General features: G+C 46.4%; 1 protein-coding gene across 4 annotated transcripts in view; it reads right to left on the bottom strand.

Annotated features, from left to right (window-relative positions):
- Positions 1 to 18447, bottom strand: part of COL27A1 (collagen type XXVII alpha 1 chain) — a 356512-nt gene that overhangs the window by 155312 nt on the left and 182753 nt on the right. For all 4 annotated transcript variants that reach the window (XM_077305314.1, XM_077305312.1, XM_077305313.1 and 1 more), the window contains 7 exons: positions 14923 to 14967; positions 10472 to 10525; positions 9890 to 9943; positions 8840 to 8893; positions 3127 to 3180; positions 2733 to 2786; positions 441 to 485 (listed from right to left, as the gene is read on the bottom strand). In XM_077305314.1, coding sequence (XP_077161429.1) covers positions 441 to 485; positions 2733 to 2786; positions 3127 to 3180; positions 8840 to 8893; positions 9890 to 9943; positions 10472 to 10525; positions 14923 to 14967 — 360 coding nt within the window. The remainder of the gene's footprint in view (positions 1 to 440; positions 486 to 2732; positions 2787 to 3126; positions 3181 to 8839; positions 8894 to 9889; positions 9944 to 10471; positions 10526 to 14922; positions 14968 to 18447) is intronic.

Below are 18447 nucleotides of genomic sequence, written 5' to 3' on the forward strand. Positions count from 1 at the left end.
ATTGGCTGCAGAGGAAAGGACACGCAGTAATGGGTTTAAACTACAAGTATATAGGCTTGATATCAGGGGGAAAAAATTCAGTGTCAGAGTAGTTCAGCAGTGGAATAGGCTGCCTAAGGAGGTGGTGAGCTCCCCCTCACTGGCAGTCTTCAAGCAAAGGTTGGATACACACTTTTCTTGGGTGCTTTAGGATGCTTTGGGCTGATCCTGCATTGAGCAGGGGGTTGGACTAGATGGCCTGTATGGCCCCTTCCAACTCTATGATTCTGTGATTCTATGATTCTATGAGTGGTGAGGTAGAGCTATCCAAACTAAACTAGAGCACTGAAGACAGCAGTCATAGTCCGCAGCAACCAAGAAGGGGAGGGGAGTTTGGATCGCAGGGCTCTCCCAAATGTACCACCCCAAGAAACTGCAGTGTGCACCAACCCTTGTCTTACCTCCAGCCCTGGAATGCCAGGTGGTCCTGTAGGCCCTTCGTCACCCTGAGGAGCACACAGAACCTGGATGTTAGCGAGAGCTGCGGAGACTACTAGATACAGAAAAGCAAAGAAATCCCGCAACTGTTGCCTGGTGCAATGGAATCCTCAAAAGGCATCCTGAGAAGTTGACATCAAATGTGCTCACTGGGCAAACATACCAAACAACTCCCTCTGTTATAAAAACACAAGTTTGTTGCAAACACAGTGTCGTGTTAGCCAGCTTCACAGTTGTGCCGGTAGTTGCTTTGTCATTGAAGCTACTTCTGCCAAATTCAAGGTCTAAATTTACTGGAAAAGTGGCAGTACTTCCTAGTACCATGGGAATTAAGTTGGTGCATTTGAATAAAGAGGGAGTCGCTTGCAGTACATCCTTTTTTAAGACTTGTATTGTCAGATGCATCCTTTAGATCTGGGGTAGTTAACCTGTGGTCCTCCAGATGTTCACGGACTACAATTACCATGAGCCCCTGCCAGCATTTGCTGGCAGGGGCTCATGGGGAATGTAGTCCATGGACATCTGGAGGACCACAGGTTGACTACCCCTGCTTTAGATGACCACATTGCACCTGTATAACTGGTGGTATCTGTTTGAGAAATGAATTTCAGAACAAACCCTAAGAGTTATTCGATTCACAGGCAGTCACCCAAGGTACACAGAGACACCAAGTAGCAAGTCTCACCTCAAAAGCCTCAAATTGAATCTCCTTCTTTGCTGTGTGTCATTTCTTAAAAATCAGACCGCATCAGCAGCAGACGAAGTGGTGGGCAGCAACACAGAATTCTCATCGTTGGAGGAAATAGTGTATTCATGCAAATAGGATGCATCCAAATTCATTTGGGTACATCTGAACAGCTCCCTGCTTACAACTAGCAAGAAGAACTCAAGCCCAACTGGCAGCTGTTCACACACAACTAAACTTAAAAGAAGACCACAGAACGGAGGGTAAAAGTCTGGATAATTAAGCAAGAATAAAAATAACGATTTAGAATCGTTCCAGAAACTGAAATATTATCCAGACAGCCTTAAAAGCACAGGGATCTAGTTAAGCAGATCATCAAGGTTTCTGTTATATATTTGTCCTGTACTTTCTCCAAAAAGCTAAAGGCAGCATATATGGTTCCCTCTTTCTCATTTTACTCTCCACACTGTTAGGTAGACTGAGATAGGTAGACTGAGACAGGGTAATCCCCCCAGGGGCAGCCAAACTGTGGCACTCCAGATGTCCATAGACTACAATTCCCATGAGCCCATGCCAGCACATGCATGGGAATTGTAGTCCATGGACAACTGGAGAGCCACAGTTTGGCCACCCTTGTGCTAAACATTATGGCAGAATGATCTCCCAGGTATTGGGCTATTGCTATAGCAATTACAGCATGCTGGCTTTCCTTTGGGGCAGCTTTCTTGCTTTCCCTACTCTTTGCTTGTGGCAATCCTGTCACTCAAACCATTTGACACATGCATCAGTTGCACACCACCCAAAACTGGGCCGCCTCGGTGGCATGCAAAACCAGAGTTTCTTCTGGCAAAAGAAATACCACACTGTGCCACAAGCAAAGAAAAGAGGAGGGTGACAAAAGGTTCATTTGGGCTTTGTTCTGGATTCTCAGCAGCCATGAGGGCTAGAAACTTGCCCCCAAAATTAAAAGGGTCAATACGCAATTGCATTACTTGTGCCAAGAAGTCAGTTTCTACAGTTAATGGGACTGCAGGTAAAGAATACATAACGCTCCAAAATATTGTGGAAGCAAGTATGACTTAAATCTTCTCCAGTTAGAGCCACCAGTCTGAGATTCGAAGGCAGCCTTATTCAAGCTCTTGACTGTGGAGGAGTCCCTGAAATCTTTTCCAGGCTTCGAGGAGCCCTGCAACTGGGCCATAAGGGTGGCTGAATATGGCCAGATATATAAGAATGGCCGGGGTGCCTCTGGGGAGCTCTCACAGAGCTGCAGGGTTTCAGGTAGCCCTGGTTGGGGATTCCTGTTCTGGGGAGATGTTGACTTTGAGAATATAGTAACTGGCCCTGGATCAAAACAATGAGTTTGAGCAAAGGCTACAGAGCTGCTGGGGTTGGTAAAAAGACCCCGAGGAGGAAATTTATAAATGCAGGCAGAAATGCACAGAAAGTGGGCTTCCTCTCTCTCCCTCAAAATGATGGGATTCGGGATCACCCAAATAAGGTACAAAGGGTAGGACTCTTGAGGCAGCCCAGGAAGCAGCAGCGTGAGCATTTTCTCCTACATTCTCACCTCTTGGCCAACTTGTCCTCTGGGGCCAGGTAACCCCCGTGCTCCAGGCTTCCCCTGCAAGAGATGAAAAGAAGTTCAGAAACAAGAGCGAATGCACCAGCCAGCAAAGGCCCACCGAAGCCTGGAGAAACGATCGCCTGCCAGCGCGTGCTGCCATGGGATAGCATCCAACATCAACTCCGATGCAGGGGGAAAAAAATCCACTCCAGCTCTTGGAGGCATCTCAATACAAACAGATCCTTAAAACCAGAAATTTGGCCAGAGGTATCCATAGGGATCTCCAGGGTTTTTCTCTCCTCTCAGCTGCCTCCCTCCCAGCCTCCTTTCTTGGTTCCTGTGTTTTCATTGGCTCTCACCCACTCGACGCAACGTCTGGTTTCTCAGCGCTGCTCACCTTAATGCCTTCAGGTCCGTTTTGTCCTGGTGGGCCGATGTCGCCTGGGAAGCCCTAAAGAACATTGGGCAGAAAGGAGACATTGAGTGACAGGGCCGTGCAGCAAAAACCCGGTCATGCCAGGCGTTTTGAGACTCAGCCAGCTGTACGGGGCCAGCACTGGGGTGGGCATGGTTGGGAGCTGCCAAAGCCCACATTCTGAAAGTATGCCCCATCCAAATTAGGAATGCTAGGTCCACCTCCCATTTCCCAATCCTGTGGGTGAACAGCTGGCAATTCTGGTGGAAACAGGGTGCAAGATAAGGGCACCCAGTGGCTTTTGACAAGCCCCCACCCCAACCTGCTCAGAGGCAATGTTGCAGGGGCTTCTCGGGTGATCCCCCCACCCCTGCATTCTCTAGTAGGAACAGAACAGTACTTTGCTTATGCTCCTTTTGGTCCTGGTGGCGCCAGTGAGGAATGTGAGGAAGTCATGCTCCATTCCTTCCAGCACAGCCATTTGGAGAGGAGATGGCCAATTAGGGTTGTGTGCTTCAGCCACCGAAGCGCACAACCCTAAGCCATGTTTGAGGGGAGAGGAGAAGATAGCAAAAGCCAATTTGGGTGAAGAGGGAATGTTAAAGGGACTGTAGGCAGTGGCAGGTAACCCTACTGCTGTGTTCTGCAATTCTGGCCCAGATCCAAGAGCTGTTTCGATTTGTAAATGGGTCAGGGTAATGCTAGGGTTTAGCCCACAATCTCATTCCTCTTCCAAGCTTTTGCACACAACAGGCAGTAGAGTAGACTAGAGCAGGGGTAGTCAACCTGTGGTCCTCCAGATGTTCACGGACTATAATTCCCATGAGCCCCTGCCAGCATTTGCCTGTGTGGCTCCTTCCAACTCTAGGATTCTAGGATTCTTATCCTGGATGCTTGAGGCTGATCCTGCATTGAGCAGGGGGTTGGACTAGATGGCCTGTATGACCCTTCCAACTGTACAGTTCTGATTCTATGGTCCAAGGTCACTCAGCAGGTTTCATTTGGAGAACGAGTAGAAGAATCAAACCCCCTGTCTCCAGATTAGAGGCAGCCACTCTTAGCCACTACACCATGCTGGAAGTCACATGCATTCAAGGATATGGAAAAGAGGGAGAGTTCTGCTCAGAACTTTCTCCCTGGTGAGCAAGATTTGTACTTTCAAGAAGATCCTTAGACACACAGCAAGGACAACAAGTTGTTCTGCACCCTCCCAAAATACTAGTGAGAGAGATGTATGGCTGCAGGGAAGAATTGGGGAGGGGGGTGGTCTTATCGAATTGTGTAGGCACTATAATTATTAAACAGGATAAGAACTTCTGCATCAAGTTTCCTAAGTCCTAATGAAGAAGTTGCTTATTTATTTATAATGTTTTATGCTGCCTTTCCACACAAGGTAGTGAACAAATAAGGCAGCAAACAATCAAAACATTAAAACCAGCTTTAAAAATGCACAGATATATAGATACAATTAAAAGCAATATTTAAACAGAACACCTAAACAGGGAATCAGCAAAGGAACTCTAAGCAAAACAGAAAAAATCTTCACCCGCTGGAAGAATACAATGATAGAAGGGTCAGGTGAATCTCTCGGGGTAGGAATTCCATAATTTTGGTGCCATGATTGAGACATCCCTTTCTCGGGTCTCCACTGATCTAATATCATAGCTCCTGAAGATGAATCTAATGGTCAGGCAGGATGGAGTTACCAGGTCCCAAATGGCCACTGGTAGGGGATGGGGGGTGGTGGTAGGGTTGCCAGGTTGGGACCTCAGCAAGGCTCAATGCCGCAGAGTTCAGCCTCCAAAACATTTGTATTCTTCTGGGGAACTGACCAGTCTGGAGATGAGCTGTAATTCCAGGGGATCCTCTGGTCCCACCTTGAGGCTGGCATTCCTAGGCCAGGTTCATATAGGAGTAGGCAGTCCTTAAAATATGCTAGTCCCAAGATGACTAGGACTTTAAAGATCAATAACAGTACTCTGACCTGACCCTAGAAGCAAACTGGGAATCAATGCAGGTAGAACTAGACTGGAATAATATGTCCCCTACCAACTGTATCTTCCAATTTGTCTTGTTAAACAAGGACAGATTAAGGACTTTCCTAGACTCCCCCACCAAACAATTTAACTGGAGGTGCCAACTATTAACTTGGGATCCTCCGTGTGCAAAACGCATGTCCTGCCATATCCCCTGAAGTAGAATTGAATGAACAGTTCTGGAAATGGAAGGAATGGAATTCCGCAAGGATTAACGGTGGAATCTGTGCTATTTATTGTGTGTTAGGTATCATTATGTATTCAGCAGTTGAATGGTGTCCTGGTCAGGTCTGCAAACAAGACCAAAACATTTACAATAATGGAAACCCACGGCCGATTGTGAAGAGTTCTGGAACAGTCTCCTTAAATTGGATGAGACAACGTCAGGGGGAAGCCCCGGCCTCTGAGTCCTCCTGAAAAAGCATGCTGGACTAGATGGACCACTGGTCTGACATAGCAGAACTTTTCTCATGTTCATGCTGCTCTTCTAAGAGACTCAAGCTGCCAGCTGTGTTCATTTTCAGTGTGAGATGCCAAGAACCTTGGACCTTTTGTCTGCCAAACCATCTGCTCTACCACTGAGCCATGGCCCTTCGCCATGCTCTTGGTCATTTTTCTTTTGTGCTCATGTCAGAGAACATTTCCTCGTTGCTAACAGTTCAGGCAGCCCATTCGAGCCGTCACAAATTTGGAGTCTGCAGCTAATCTCGCTGGCGCGGAGTAACAAATCAAGACACTGCGAGAGTGACAAAAGGGAAGTAGGCTTGGCGGGAAGAAAGGAAAGGTGACGACATGCTCATTAGCTAGAGCCTCTGACGTTGAAATGCTAACCGCTTTCCCTTCTGCAAATCCATTCAACTAAGAAAACAAAGAAATCCAGAGTCCAGTCCAATGTTAACAAAGAAGGGAAGATTATGAAGCGATTTAACTCAAAAGGGGACTGTTCCAAACCCGGCAAAATACCAGAGCTCTGATGAGGGTGAAAGACCACGCCAGACAAATACGAAAAGCCATTTTCCAATTACACATACATATTTTTGTTGTCCCACACAACAGAAAGACCGGTGGAGAACCACAGAAAAGCCATTTTGTGTGAGGTTGAGGCAGAATGGGTCCCTTAAATAAAACAAAGCTCTTCTCGACACAATATCTGGTTGGCTTGCAGAATTTGTACCATGAGCAGCTCAGTCTGCAGCAGGGTGAGCAGGAGGTTGTTGCCTGAAGTCTTGGGATGTGGCTGCCACTTCGACAACACTGGGCTGGATGTGCCGATGGTCTGGCTCGGGCAAAGGCAGTCTCACATATTCATAAAGGTTCCATATGCCCTGAGGATGTGAGACTGAATCCTTGGGGAGGTGCAAAATTCCTTGCCAGAACAAGACGTTCGCCATGATCGTAGAGGCAGTACAAGTCCAATGGCTTCCTCTCCACCCAGCGTCCTTCCACCACTTTGGGGACCATTGCCATGGGAGATGCCCAATGAACCTAACAGCTACATTTTAGCGGTACAATCATACCGCAAACGTCACCAATTGGAGTGAATAATCTCTGTTCTGGAATAGAGGGTTCTCCTATTTATAGATTTACATCATTCTCTTCCACTTCATCTTCACAACAGGTAGGTAGGTTTGACTGAGAGACTTTGATTCCAACCTGGGTCTCTCAGATTCTAATCCAGGTTTTCTCGTAAAACCCTATGGTTTCTTGACGGCTCTGAAAGGGTTTCCCAAATGGTTGTTAATTAATATATATTTTTAATGTGTTAAAAATTAATCCGGTGATATGGCCATATAAGGTCATGTCAACCTGCCCCACCCCCAAAATGGCCAGTAATGGGCCTGGAGAGGGTGGGAAGGCGAGGGGCCCCAGGTGGGCGTGTCCACAGCTAGTGGCCCAACCATATTCTGCATGATCGCACCAATTCTATGGTTTCTCAATACTAAAAATGTTGAGAAAGACTGTTCTAATCCAATAGATATAGTAATTCTTTCATTGTGGTTTTATTCTGATTTATAAATACAGGTATATTAGACAAGGCGCAAGTATTGCATATGTCTCTGGCTTATTATAAAAAGAAAGGAAGACCAACACATTCTATTTGACAGCGGTGAGAAAAAAGACAGTTCACTGAAACTAATCCCAGGGCCTCACACTAAATTTTTTTTTTAAGTTCTTGTTTTGACTAGAACATCAACGGTTTCTCAGCATATGATTCATAAAATAAACAATTTTGCTTTTAAACATATCCATTTGCTGCCTCTTTTCTTTGACATGTTTATAGGATGTTTATTTAGCCCTATGGATAAGTCCTATAATGTAATTATTCAGCGATCGTGCGGGGGCTGACCTTCCAACAGATTTCTAGCCTCTGCCAAAGACTGTCCTTGACACTACCATATTAAGAGCTTACTGAGGACCAGCCCATACAATACAGTAAGACATTATGTTGTCTTGGTCTTCCAACAGTAGCCTCTGCCCTTCAGCCACCAGCTTGGACTCCCAGTGTCAGCCCTATAGACCCTGCAGCTTAATCAGCTGTCTCCAGTCAACTGGTGCCTGGCCTTTGATCTGATCTTGTTGTCACTGGTTGAAAACAGGTCTTCTCAACCAGGGCTTCATGAAACCCTGGGGTTTCTTGATGGCCCTGGAAGGGTTTCCTGAATGGGTGGGAGTTAAAAGTTTTAATATATTTTTAAAAAATTGTTAAACATTTATCAGGTGATATGACCATATCACCTCTTGTGGCGCAGAGTGGTAAGGCAGCTGTCTGAAAGCTTTGCCCATGAGGCTGGGAGTTCAACCCCAGCAGCCGGCTCAAGGTTGACTCAGCCTTCCATCCTTCCGAGGTCGGTAAAATGAGTACCCAGCTTGCTGGGGGGTAAACGGTAATGACTGGGGAAGGCACTGGCAAACCACCCCGTATTGAGTCTGCCATGAAAACACTGGAGGGCGTCACCCCAAGGACCAGACATGACTCGGTGCTCTCACAGGGGATACCTTTACCTTTACCTTATGACCATATATGGTCATGTTGACCTCCCCCTCCCAAAGTGGCCAATAATGGGCCTGAAGGGGGTGCGAAGGGGCGAGGCCCCAGGTGGGTGTGTCCACAGCTCTGCTTCCCAACCATGTTCTGAACGAGCATGCCACTTCTGGGGTAACCCTGAGGGTAACCATCCACTACAACCTACTACAAACCCAGGACCTCTTTCCCTCACAGACTCTGACAGTTCAGATTTCAACAGCACAAACTAAAATCTGGAAACCCTTTTGCCCCTTATACTTCCAGTAAATTTCATTTTCAGCTTAGCTGCCCACTCATCCCACTCAGAGGGATCCCCCTGAAGCTCTTCACAATCTGCTTTGGCTTTCACCAATCTGAATAATTCAGCAACATCTGCAAACAGGGCTACTGCAAAGCCCCCCCCCCCATCCTGGCCCCCCAATTCCAGATCTTTTATGAATAAATTCAACAGCAACATTCTCAACACCAGTACTCAGGAGAACCCACTTCCCTCCTGTATGAGAATTATCCATGTATTCTCACTCTGCTTCCTGACATTTAGCTTAGGGTAGATGCTGTTTTTGAAAAGAAAGCATGATTTCAAAGGGAAAAGTAAAGCTACAAGGAAAGAAAGAGTGATAAAGTCAAAATCTACCTCAGGCCCAGGTGATCCTGGAATTCCAACAGGACCTTTGTCACCAATCTTCCCCTGCAGAGAAGAAAACAAATCGAAAAAGAACCGTGAGCATGCCATTGAAGGACTTCCTCTTAGGGAGACTGACTTCCTCTGTCCAGGATAGAACTTTTCAACTTGTGTGGGGCGATTCAGAGGTCTCAATGCTCCTAAGACACACACACATGCACATGCACCCAAATCAGAACACAGAAAACTAGCAAGTCAGGGCCAAAGGATCTAAATTTAGCCTTCATTCTGACTAGAGAGAATGGAAGAGTTGGTTTTTACAACCCGCTTTTCACTACCAGAAGAAGTGGTAGTGGCTTACAAAGAAGCTTACAAACACCTTTTGCTTCTTCTTTCCACAACAGACCCCCTGTGGGGTAGGTGGGGGATGAGAGGGCCCTAAGAGAACTGCTCTGTGACCCCTAAGAGAACAGCCCTGTGAGAACAGCCCTAAGAGAACTGTGACTAGCCCAAGAATACCCAGCTGGCTGTATGTGGGGGAGTGGGGGAATCAAACCCAGCTCTCCAGATGAGAGAACACTGTTCTTAACCACTGCACCATGCTGGCTCTCCCTATGTAGAGAGAATCCAGTTGGGTTACAGAGCCACATCTCCTTGCTGAATTTTGAAGATTACAGTCATGATAAAGGATGGCCACCTTCAGCAACCAGTTTGTGTAGTGGTTAGGAGTGCTGACTTCTAATCTGGCATGCCAGGTTCGATTCTGCACACCCCCACATGCAACCAGTTGGGTGACCTTGGGTTCGGCACAGCACTGACAAAGCTGTTCTGACTGAGCAGTGATATCAGGGCTCTCTCAGCCTCACCCACCTCACAGGGTGTCTGTTTTGCGGAGAGGAAAGAGAAGGCGACTGTAAGCTGCTCTGAGCCTCCTTTGGGTAGAGAAAAGCGGCATCTAAGAACCAACTCTCCTTTTTTTCTCTTCTAAAGACAGATGTTGTCTGGCAGGCCACGGCAGGCCACCTTTTGCAGCAGGATCAGAAAACAGAAGCAATTACTTACAGGAGGGCCTGGTTTTCCTTGGGCACCTGGCATCCCGGGCAAACCTTGACTACCCTGAGGGGGGAAGCAAACAGAGAGTGAGAGAGAACCGCAAATGGAGTTGGAGCAGTACCACAACCAGAAAGGGAGATGCTCAAGTTGGCAGCGATGGCTGCTGGAGGAGAGGAAAGTAAAAGTATTATCTCCTGAATCCTGGAGTCTCACTTGCCCACTTTAAACGGTGTACCTCTTGGGCTGTGTTCTAAGTCAGGGGTAGTCAACCTGTGGTCCTCCAGATGTTCATGGACTACAAAACATTTGCTGGCAGGGGCTCATGGGAATTGTAGTCCATGAACATCTGGAGGACCACAGGTTGATTACCCCTGCTCTAAGTGGTAGACATGTTCAGGATCTTATTTGCCAACATGAAGGTGTGGGTTTTGTTTCTGGGTGGGTTTTTTTTTGTAACATAAGACATAATTGAAAAAATGAAATGTCAGGAAGCGGGGTTGGGGTGCCAGTGTCTTTGCCGACAAAGCTGGCAGTGTCTAGGTATCAATATTTATGCAAACACCAAAAGGACAGAAAATCAGATTCAGTTACCTTATCGCCTTGGAATCCGACGTCTCCTGGAACACCCGGCACCCCCTGGTCACCCTGAATATACATCGGCAAAGAAAGTTACAAGAGACATTGTATCGAGGGCAGCACCCGTGCCCCAGTTCATGGGAGTTATCAGGTTTACTACTTTCAAGGCAGAACGGGTGGGGAAAGACAAAAACGTCCGAGGCAGAGAGGCATTTCCAGAAGCAAGCCGGCCCAGAAAGAGCATGACCCAAAGTTCTCCCCATGAATTCAAGAAATGGATGCTAAACAACAGCACTGCTGCCTCCCATTTATTTCAGTGGAGCTTGGACAGGAAGACTTCCTGTGGGCTGGATTCAAAACTTGAAGGGGGAGGGGGGAGCATAGCAGGGGGGGGGGAATTAGAAGTTCCAAGGCAAAGCTCTTCTTGAAAACAGTACTTGTCTTTAAAGAAGAAGGAGCTTGGTTTTTCTACCCCACCTTTCACTACCCAAACAAGTCTCAAAGCGGCCTACAATCACCTTCCCTTCCTCCCTTCACAACAGACACCCTGTGAGGTAGGTGAAGATGAGAGAACTCTGAGAGAACAGCTCTAACAGGACTGTAACTAGCCCAAGGTCTCCCAGCTGGCTACATGTGGAGGACATGTGGGGAATCAAATCAACTCTACAGACTGGAAACCGCTGCTCCTAACCACTACACCATGCTGATGGTCTTATGAGACATCAAATTATGGATGCAAAGAATTTGGAAATAACCCTCTATAACATTTTTCTGCCTTAATCTTATTGAAATGCATGAGACTAGGGCCTTTGTGCCATACCCATTCACCTAATTCATTGAGAAAACTTTAGGAAAGAATGGCAGAAACAGCCGTGTCAAGAAGATCCGCTTCCCTACTCTTGCAAACACATTGCCCATACATGGAGGCTTATGGGACCCACAATGTGGTCAGTCCCAGAACATACTTTTGACCAAAAGCCACTCCCAGCTCCAGATGCTGTCTTGCTAGCCGAGGGGAGGGGAAGGAAAGGCCACTCTGAGAGAACATCATCACAGACTTTATTGCCATCATCATAGAATCATAGAATCATAGAGTTGGAAGGGGCCAGACAGGCCATCTAGTCCAACCCCCTGCTCAACGCAGGATCAGCCCACTGAATCAGCTCACTGGCTGTTTCCCTCACTGGCTGCTCCACTGAAAAGAGGGGTCCCTGCCCTAAGGAGTTTACAATCTAAAATATGTTACAAGGGAGATGAGGAAAGGGAAGAGGGGGGCAGGAGAAATAGGGGGGAACCAGGTGGGAATGCACCTGCTATGCGTGTAGAAGGTCTGAGACTCCAGGAACTTTGTAGGAACCTTTCTCTGCTGTGAGCGCTATGAGTAGTCCCCTATGAGCAGAAAGCACAGAGCTAGACAGACTGATGGTCTGACTCCATGTAAGGTAGCATCCTAATGTCATAAAAGCTAACGTGGAATGCCTATCTGTCTTGTAATCTATAGGAGCATAACATGTTAGAGAATTCCTATCTCAGCACAGGGTTACTATGCCCTTTACCCAAACCAGCATGGAAGGGCTCTCCAAGGAAAGATTTTGCGACCCTAAATATGCTTTCTAGGGAATAACTTTCATTGACCTCAGTAGAATTTACTTGAGTGTTGTATACATACTTAAGATTACTCTGCTTTGTGACAACTGAGGCCATGCATAGTTTCAAGATTAGATCTTGCAACAAATTCTGAGCTATTAATCATACTCCTGGTGAAAGCAGCTTATTCTGTATTAGTTTATATCTTCCCTCTAAAAGGGAGCATTCCCCCCCTTTTTTTCATTTTCTTTTCTTTCTTTTTTTAGATTTAGGAAGAATTCGACAAGAGAAATTATTTGTTCTTAAAACTATAAATAGCTGAAGGGAATAACTTAATTGCTGATAAAACATGACATATATTAGGTCATCCCAACCCTAGCATACAGGGTAAGTTATAGTTGAATACCATGGTATTAAAAAAAGCCAACAAAACAACCCTGAATAAAATATAACCTGAAGTCTTGCACCTGTTAGAAACTTAGCTGTCTGCCAAAATCTTGCCCAACAACAGGCTGCCTATCCAGAGTTGCCTAGAGTGAACTGTAGGCATGAAGGGACAATCACAAATCAAACAACATACAGTAAAAGGGCCATATTGGTATGGAAACATTCTCCAAGGAACTTCCTCCAATTTAAGTGCCCAGTGGAAGGTTTCAAATGTGGCTTAGTAGGCATGTAGGGTAGGGCTAGAGCCTCTTGTGGCGCAGAGTGGTAAGGCAGCAGACATGCTGTCTGAACCTCTGCCCATGAGGCTGGGAGTTCAATCCCAGCAGCCGGCTCAAGGTTGACTCAGCCTTCCATCCTTCCGAGGTCGAGGGGTAAAATGACAATTACTGGGGAAATGCTGGCAGGGGCTCATGGGAATTGTAGTCCATGGACATCTGGAGGGCCGCAGTTTGACGACCCCTGCTCCAGACCTTCCTGTCCTCTACCATTCCCCAGAGTCCATTTAAGTTCGCACCAACTGCTTCAGTTATTCCATCCAGCCACTTCATTCTCTGTCGCCCCCTTCTTCTTTTGCCCCCTTGCATCTTACACACTTCTTAATGCGACTTCCTTAGACCAAAAGCAGTATCTGCTGGGCTTGGCTTCATGCTGCAAGTGTGAAAGCCCTGTAGCTCTCTGGTGACCCGTAAGAGAGGTCTTAAAGACTCCTGTTTGAAACATGAAGCAAAACCTAACGAGGATATCTCCTGAAGAAGCCTCGCGAGGAGCAAACTGGTCATTTGCACAGGAGAAAAGTGAGTCTCTCAGCTGGCAGAGCTAAACACAGGCATGCTGAAGCAAAGTTCTGAGATACTCAGATGGAAGGGGGGAGGGGGGGAGACGGAGAGAGAGACATCTCTGCATGCCAAGCAGGATGTTGGATGCCCTCAAAACCCATAATTCCTTCCCTCAGACAGTTGCGAGTCAGCAAGAAGGAGCAGATGGAATGAGTTAGGCCCACTGAGGCCGCTCTCATCTGATTTGAATTAATAATTACGAAAGGTTGATGACTCCTGGCAGCAGAGGGGGAGACAGATTCCCATGTCTTTGCTCCTGCATTCGGGGATTCAGGTGCCATCTTGCATCATTTTGGGTTTTGTTCAGGGGGTCTATCTTTGCAAAACTCTGGTGCTCAGAACAGTTGACATTTCGCTCCCAATTCACCTGCTCTCTCTACAAAGGAAACCTTGGGGCACAGTTTCCAACAGGACCTGGGAACCATATAGCTGGCCATCTACCCTGTCTGGATAGACAGGGCCTGAGGAGGGAACAGAGGAAAAGCAGAGTGACAGGATTCAGGTCCACAGCAAGACCTGAACCTGAGAACTTGGGCATTTCAGGCAAAGAGCCCAGGAACCAGACTAAAATCAGAGAGATACAACTCAAATTGTTACTCAGCCATGACATTCACTGATTGGCTTTGAACTAGATACTGTCTCTCATCCTAGCCTACCTCACAGGGTAATTGTGAGAACAAAATGAGGACCACTCGACAACCTTGTACACAATCCTCCCTGGATAAATATGTGATAGACAAAAAGATAAACATAGCCCCAGCTTTCCCCCTATATGGACAAAGATGACTGAAAAGACAGAGGGAAAGATCACAAAGTGCAGTTTTTCTTGTCCTTTCTTTTCTTTCTCGTTTTTTTTTTTTTGGCATGAAAACAGATTCTTCGTGAGATGTGGTGTGCCAACCTGTAACATTTTGCAGATGAAAAGGGGACAAGCTTCGTAAAAACAAAGTCCTATTCTCACCAAAAACTTTCCCTTGCTCCCCATTACACATGGTGAAGGATCTTCCCCATCAAACTGTATGCCTTTATTCAAGAATAGCCCTCTCTGCACTGCATTAAAAACCAGCAGAGTTAAAGTTACACTAGAGCAAAGTTGAAGATGAAACTCAAATACTTTGGCCACCTCATGAGAAGGAAGGACTCCCTGGAGAAGAGCCTAATGCTGGGAGCGATCGAGGGCAAAAGAAGAAGGGGACGACAGAGAATGAGGTGGCTGGATGGAGTCGCTGAAGCAGTAGGTGCAAACTTAAATGGACTCCGGGGAATGGTAGAGGACAGGAAGGCCTGGAGGATCATTGTCCATGGGGTCGCGATGGGTCGGACACGACTTTGCACATAACAACAACAACAAGAGCAAAGTTACACACACCCATCCAGGAAGGTTATCAGTATGTTCTGGATCTGCAGAGCTAACAGAATATTAAAGGGGTTGGGTTAGTGAGGGGAAGGAAGGCTGCAAGGGGTGAAAAACAAATAAGGAGGAAGGGGGGGGAGGATAAGGAGTACATCATGCAGTGCAAAGAAAACAAAAACCAGGATTGGGGGAACCACATGCAGAGAAATAACAACAGTGCAATAAGGGAATATTCAGATCACCTTATCACCTTTCAGTCCATGTTCTCCGGGATTTCCCATCAGTCCCTAAGAATAAGAGAAGGAGAGAAAGACACAAGATTGAATTTTAGGGTTTACACTCTTGGCTCTACCTGCTTTCTCAAATTCAAAGAAAGGGAACAGACGAAATAAGGGACACAGCTCCGAGCACCCCACTGTCTGTAGGAGGAATCATTGTCTGATTATCTACACCCAGCACATGCAAACTACTCTACACTGCTGAATGCTTTCATTATGTAGTGTTTATTTCCTCTGCGACTACCTGACTTCCACTAGCTAAAAAGTCCCACGATGCATTACCAATATTTCAAAATATACTTCCACAACTGCAGGATGTGAAATGCACTATGGAGCCTTTACATAGGCTCCAAAGGACATGATGTAATTCTAAAGTCACTGGGATGGTCGGGGAAAAGAGAAAGCTTTACTGGAACCCTGACACTATTGCAGACTCCACGAGGCTTGTGCCAGTCAAGAAGTGGGCAACCAACAACTGGAAGTGACGGAAATAGACAGATATCTTGCTGCTAGGTCATGGGGACGATAAAAGATTGCCAATCAGTGCTGTGAAGGCCAACTAGGCAAACAAGATAGAGTTAAGCAATTACTAGGAAGTCCCAGTCGGACAATTTGGGACAGGCAGTGTTTCGATCTCAAGGCCTAAAGACCTATGCAGTAATAGGGCACCGGGAAGTCCTTCTAGGTCAGGCATACCCTTCGAAAAAAGGGACTCCCATAAGAATATAAAATTAGGTCCCAACGGAAGAAACACCTGAAAACAAGCATTCATTTTGCAACTGTTCTTTGTAGGAACAGCTAGGGTTTAATTGGGGCTTTTTATTATTTTTTCATGTTTGTAGTGTGATTTAGCTGTCTGTCATCTCTATGCTTCTGGAAATCCATATGAAAAAAAGGTATTTATTTATTATATATTTATATACCTCTCTCCCTATAAAACAAATATATATTTCTACCTTGTCAGCTACCTTACAGGAATCTTGAGATTCAGACATAAAACTGACTGGCGCATAGTTAGAAGAAACATTCCAAAATTCCGCAAAATAAAAAAAGAAATAACTACACACTGAAGTAATTAAATTTACTATTAAAATCACTATATACTGAAGTAAGAAATAGGTCAGAGTTCAGCTAAAACCAGGAGTAGGTTGGAGAAACAATCTTAAGTCCCTGTGAAAGTCTGAGTAAACAAAAAGTTTGCAGGAGACAACTCCTGACGCTCAGCAACGTGCTCAACCCTCAAACATTCTGCAGACATAGAGACAAGCCTGGGAAAACCCTGTTCTCATACCAAAGATCACTTTACAAGCTCCACCCCTGCCATAATTTTGCATCACTGAAGGCTCCTCACATTCTGACTGTTCGTTTACTCGGGAAAAGACTGCTGATGTAAAAACCAGCTTCATTGTTTGGCATCACGACAGACCAGAGGTCCCCACAGTGGTATCTTGGGTCACGTTTGCTCCAATTTCCCCCCCTAATGAGCAGAGCAGTTCGCTTCCTGAGCAGAATATAACTGCTATGATCTTACAATAGGCACAAGGTAGTGCAAAACCCAGCGAAGCTCCAGACGGCTGCTCGACGGGGCTTCCAATGTTAATCAGCAGCTGCTCACATGCCCAGCTGAAGAGGAACGCTGGCCTTGGGCGCCATCCGAAACAGCCCACCAAGTGTTGGTAGAAGGTAGGCAGAGTCAGGTGGGTCTTTTGCCCAAGGCGGCTTCTTATTGGTCTCTGGAGATTTGACTGGCTCTACATAGAATTAGAGGGGTAGTGAAACTGCGGCCCTCCAGATGTCCATGGACTACAATTCCCATGAGCCCCTGCCAGCGAATGCTGGCAGGGGCTCATGGGAATTGTAGTCCATGGACATCTGGAGGGCCGCAGTTTCACTACCCTTGATTAGAGAGTTGGAAGGGGCCATACAGACTGTTGTGTCTGTAGACCTGCCGAGGACTGAGCTTGAGGTCTGAGGCAGGATCACAGCTGACAATGTAATTGACCAGTACACAGCTAGATCCGGATTCAGTCAGTTTAAACCAAAACTGACCAATAGCACAGGCTGACGGGAAGAGCCTCTGTTTGCTTGTGCATATAAGTTGGGGGTTTTCGGGGGGTAGTTGGTTCAGTTCAGTTCTTCCTGTACCCTGCTGGGGTCCTAATAAAGAGCTCAAAACACTCCCTGTGTCCGTGTCCACCCGGAACTCAAGGATTTAACACAGGCCAACTTGTCCAACTCCCTGCCCAATGGAGGATCAGCCCAAAGCATCCATGGTAAGTATCTGACCAGGTTTTTTTAATGCTGTTTTGGCACTAGCTGCCACCCCAGCACAAGGATCTTCACTAAGTGACTGAAGGTAAATGCCAGCAGCCATCTTTTGGCTGATCCTTCTTTCTGCCATTTGTTGGCTGCACCCACCACGCTATGTCAGAATTTCAAGGTTGCCAAGAGGCTCAGAAAGGTCTAATGCCCCTGTAAAGGACTGCATCCCCAAAAATATGCTATACTGCAGGGGTAGTCAACCTGTGGTCCTCCAGATGTTCATGGACTACAATTCCCATGTGCCCCTGCCAGCATTTCATGGGAATTGTAGCCCATGAACATCTGGAGGACCACAGGTTGACTACCCCTGCTATACTGTATTACTGGCACATGAATCATCCTCTTCAGCTGCAGGGCGATTAAATGACAGGATTTGTACATTGCTTAGTATTCATGCGCATGCTTTTATGTGCATTTGAGCAGATTCTAGATGCACACACACAGACAGACATATTCAAATATTTAACTGCAAAAGCACAAGAACTCTAGAAACATACACTATCACAATCTTAACACTCAAAGAAAAATAAGAACTGGGATTTACCACCAACAAAGTTAGGAAAGCAGGGACTGTATGATAGAGGTGCCAACAAGCAAACACCTGAAGGCCTAGCCATGCATTTAGATTTGGAAATGCAGGAAAGAGGGGGGTTTTTTTTGCAGATCAGATCAAAACTAGAATTTAACAGCTGGGAACTGGCAAACTTCCCTCAACAGGTAAGGAACTGGGAGTAGGGGGGAGAGAGGCTAAGACAGGCTTTCTCAACCCTGGGGTTTCTTGATGGCCCTGGAAGAGTTCCTGAATAGGTGGGAGTTAATTTTTATGTATTTTTAAAATTTGTTAAAACATTTATCAGGTGATATGGTCATGTCGACCTGCCCCTGCCCCATGGCCTATGACGGCCCTGGAGGGGGTGGGAAGTGGAGGGGGCCCCAGTGGTTGTGTACACAGCTACGGTTCCCAACCACATTCTGAAAGACTGTACCACATCTGGGGCTTCTCAAAGCCTAAAGAATGTTCCAGGGGTTTCTCAACAGCAAAAAAAGTTGAGAAAAGTTGGGCTAAGATGAGAAAGTGGGAGGTAAAGGCCATCTTTCCCCTGGTGTCAAATCCTCTCTTGGGTTTTGAAGGAAGGGGGTGATTAATAGGAAAGGCTCCCTGCTGCA

This window comes from Paroedura picta, chromosome 12, assembly GCF_049243985.1.
Source record: "Paroedura picta isolate Pp20150507F chromosome 12, Ppicta_v3.0, whole genome shotgun sequence".
In the NCBI taxonomy this organism is placed as follows: domain Eukaryota; kingdom Metazoa; phylum Chordata; class Lepidosauria; order Squamata; family Gekkonidae; genus Paroedura; species Paroedura picta.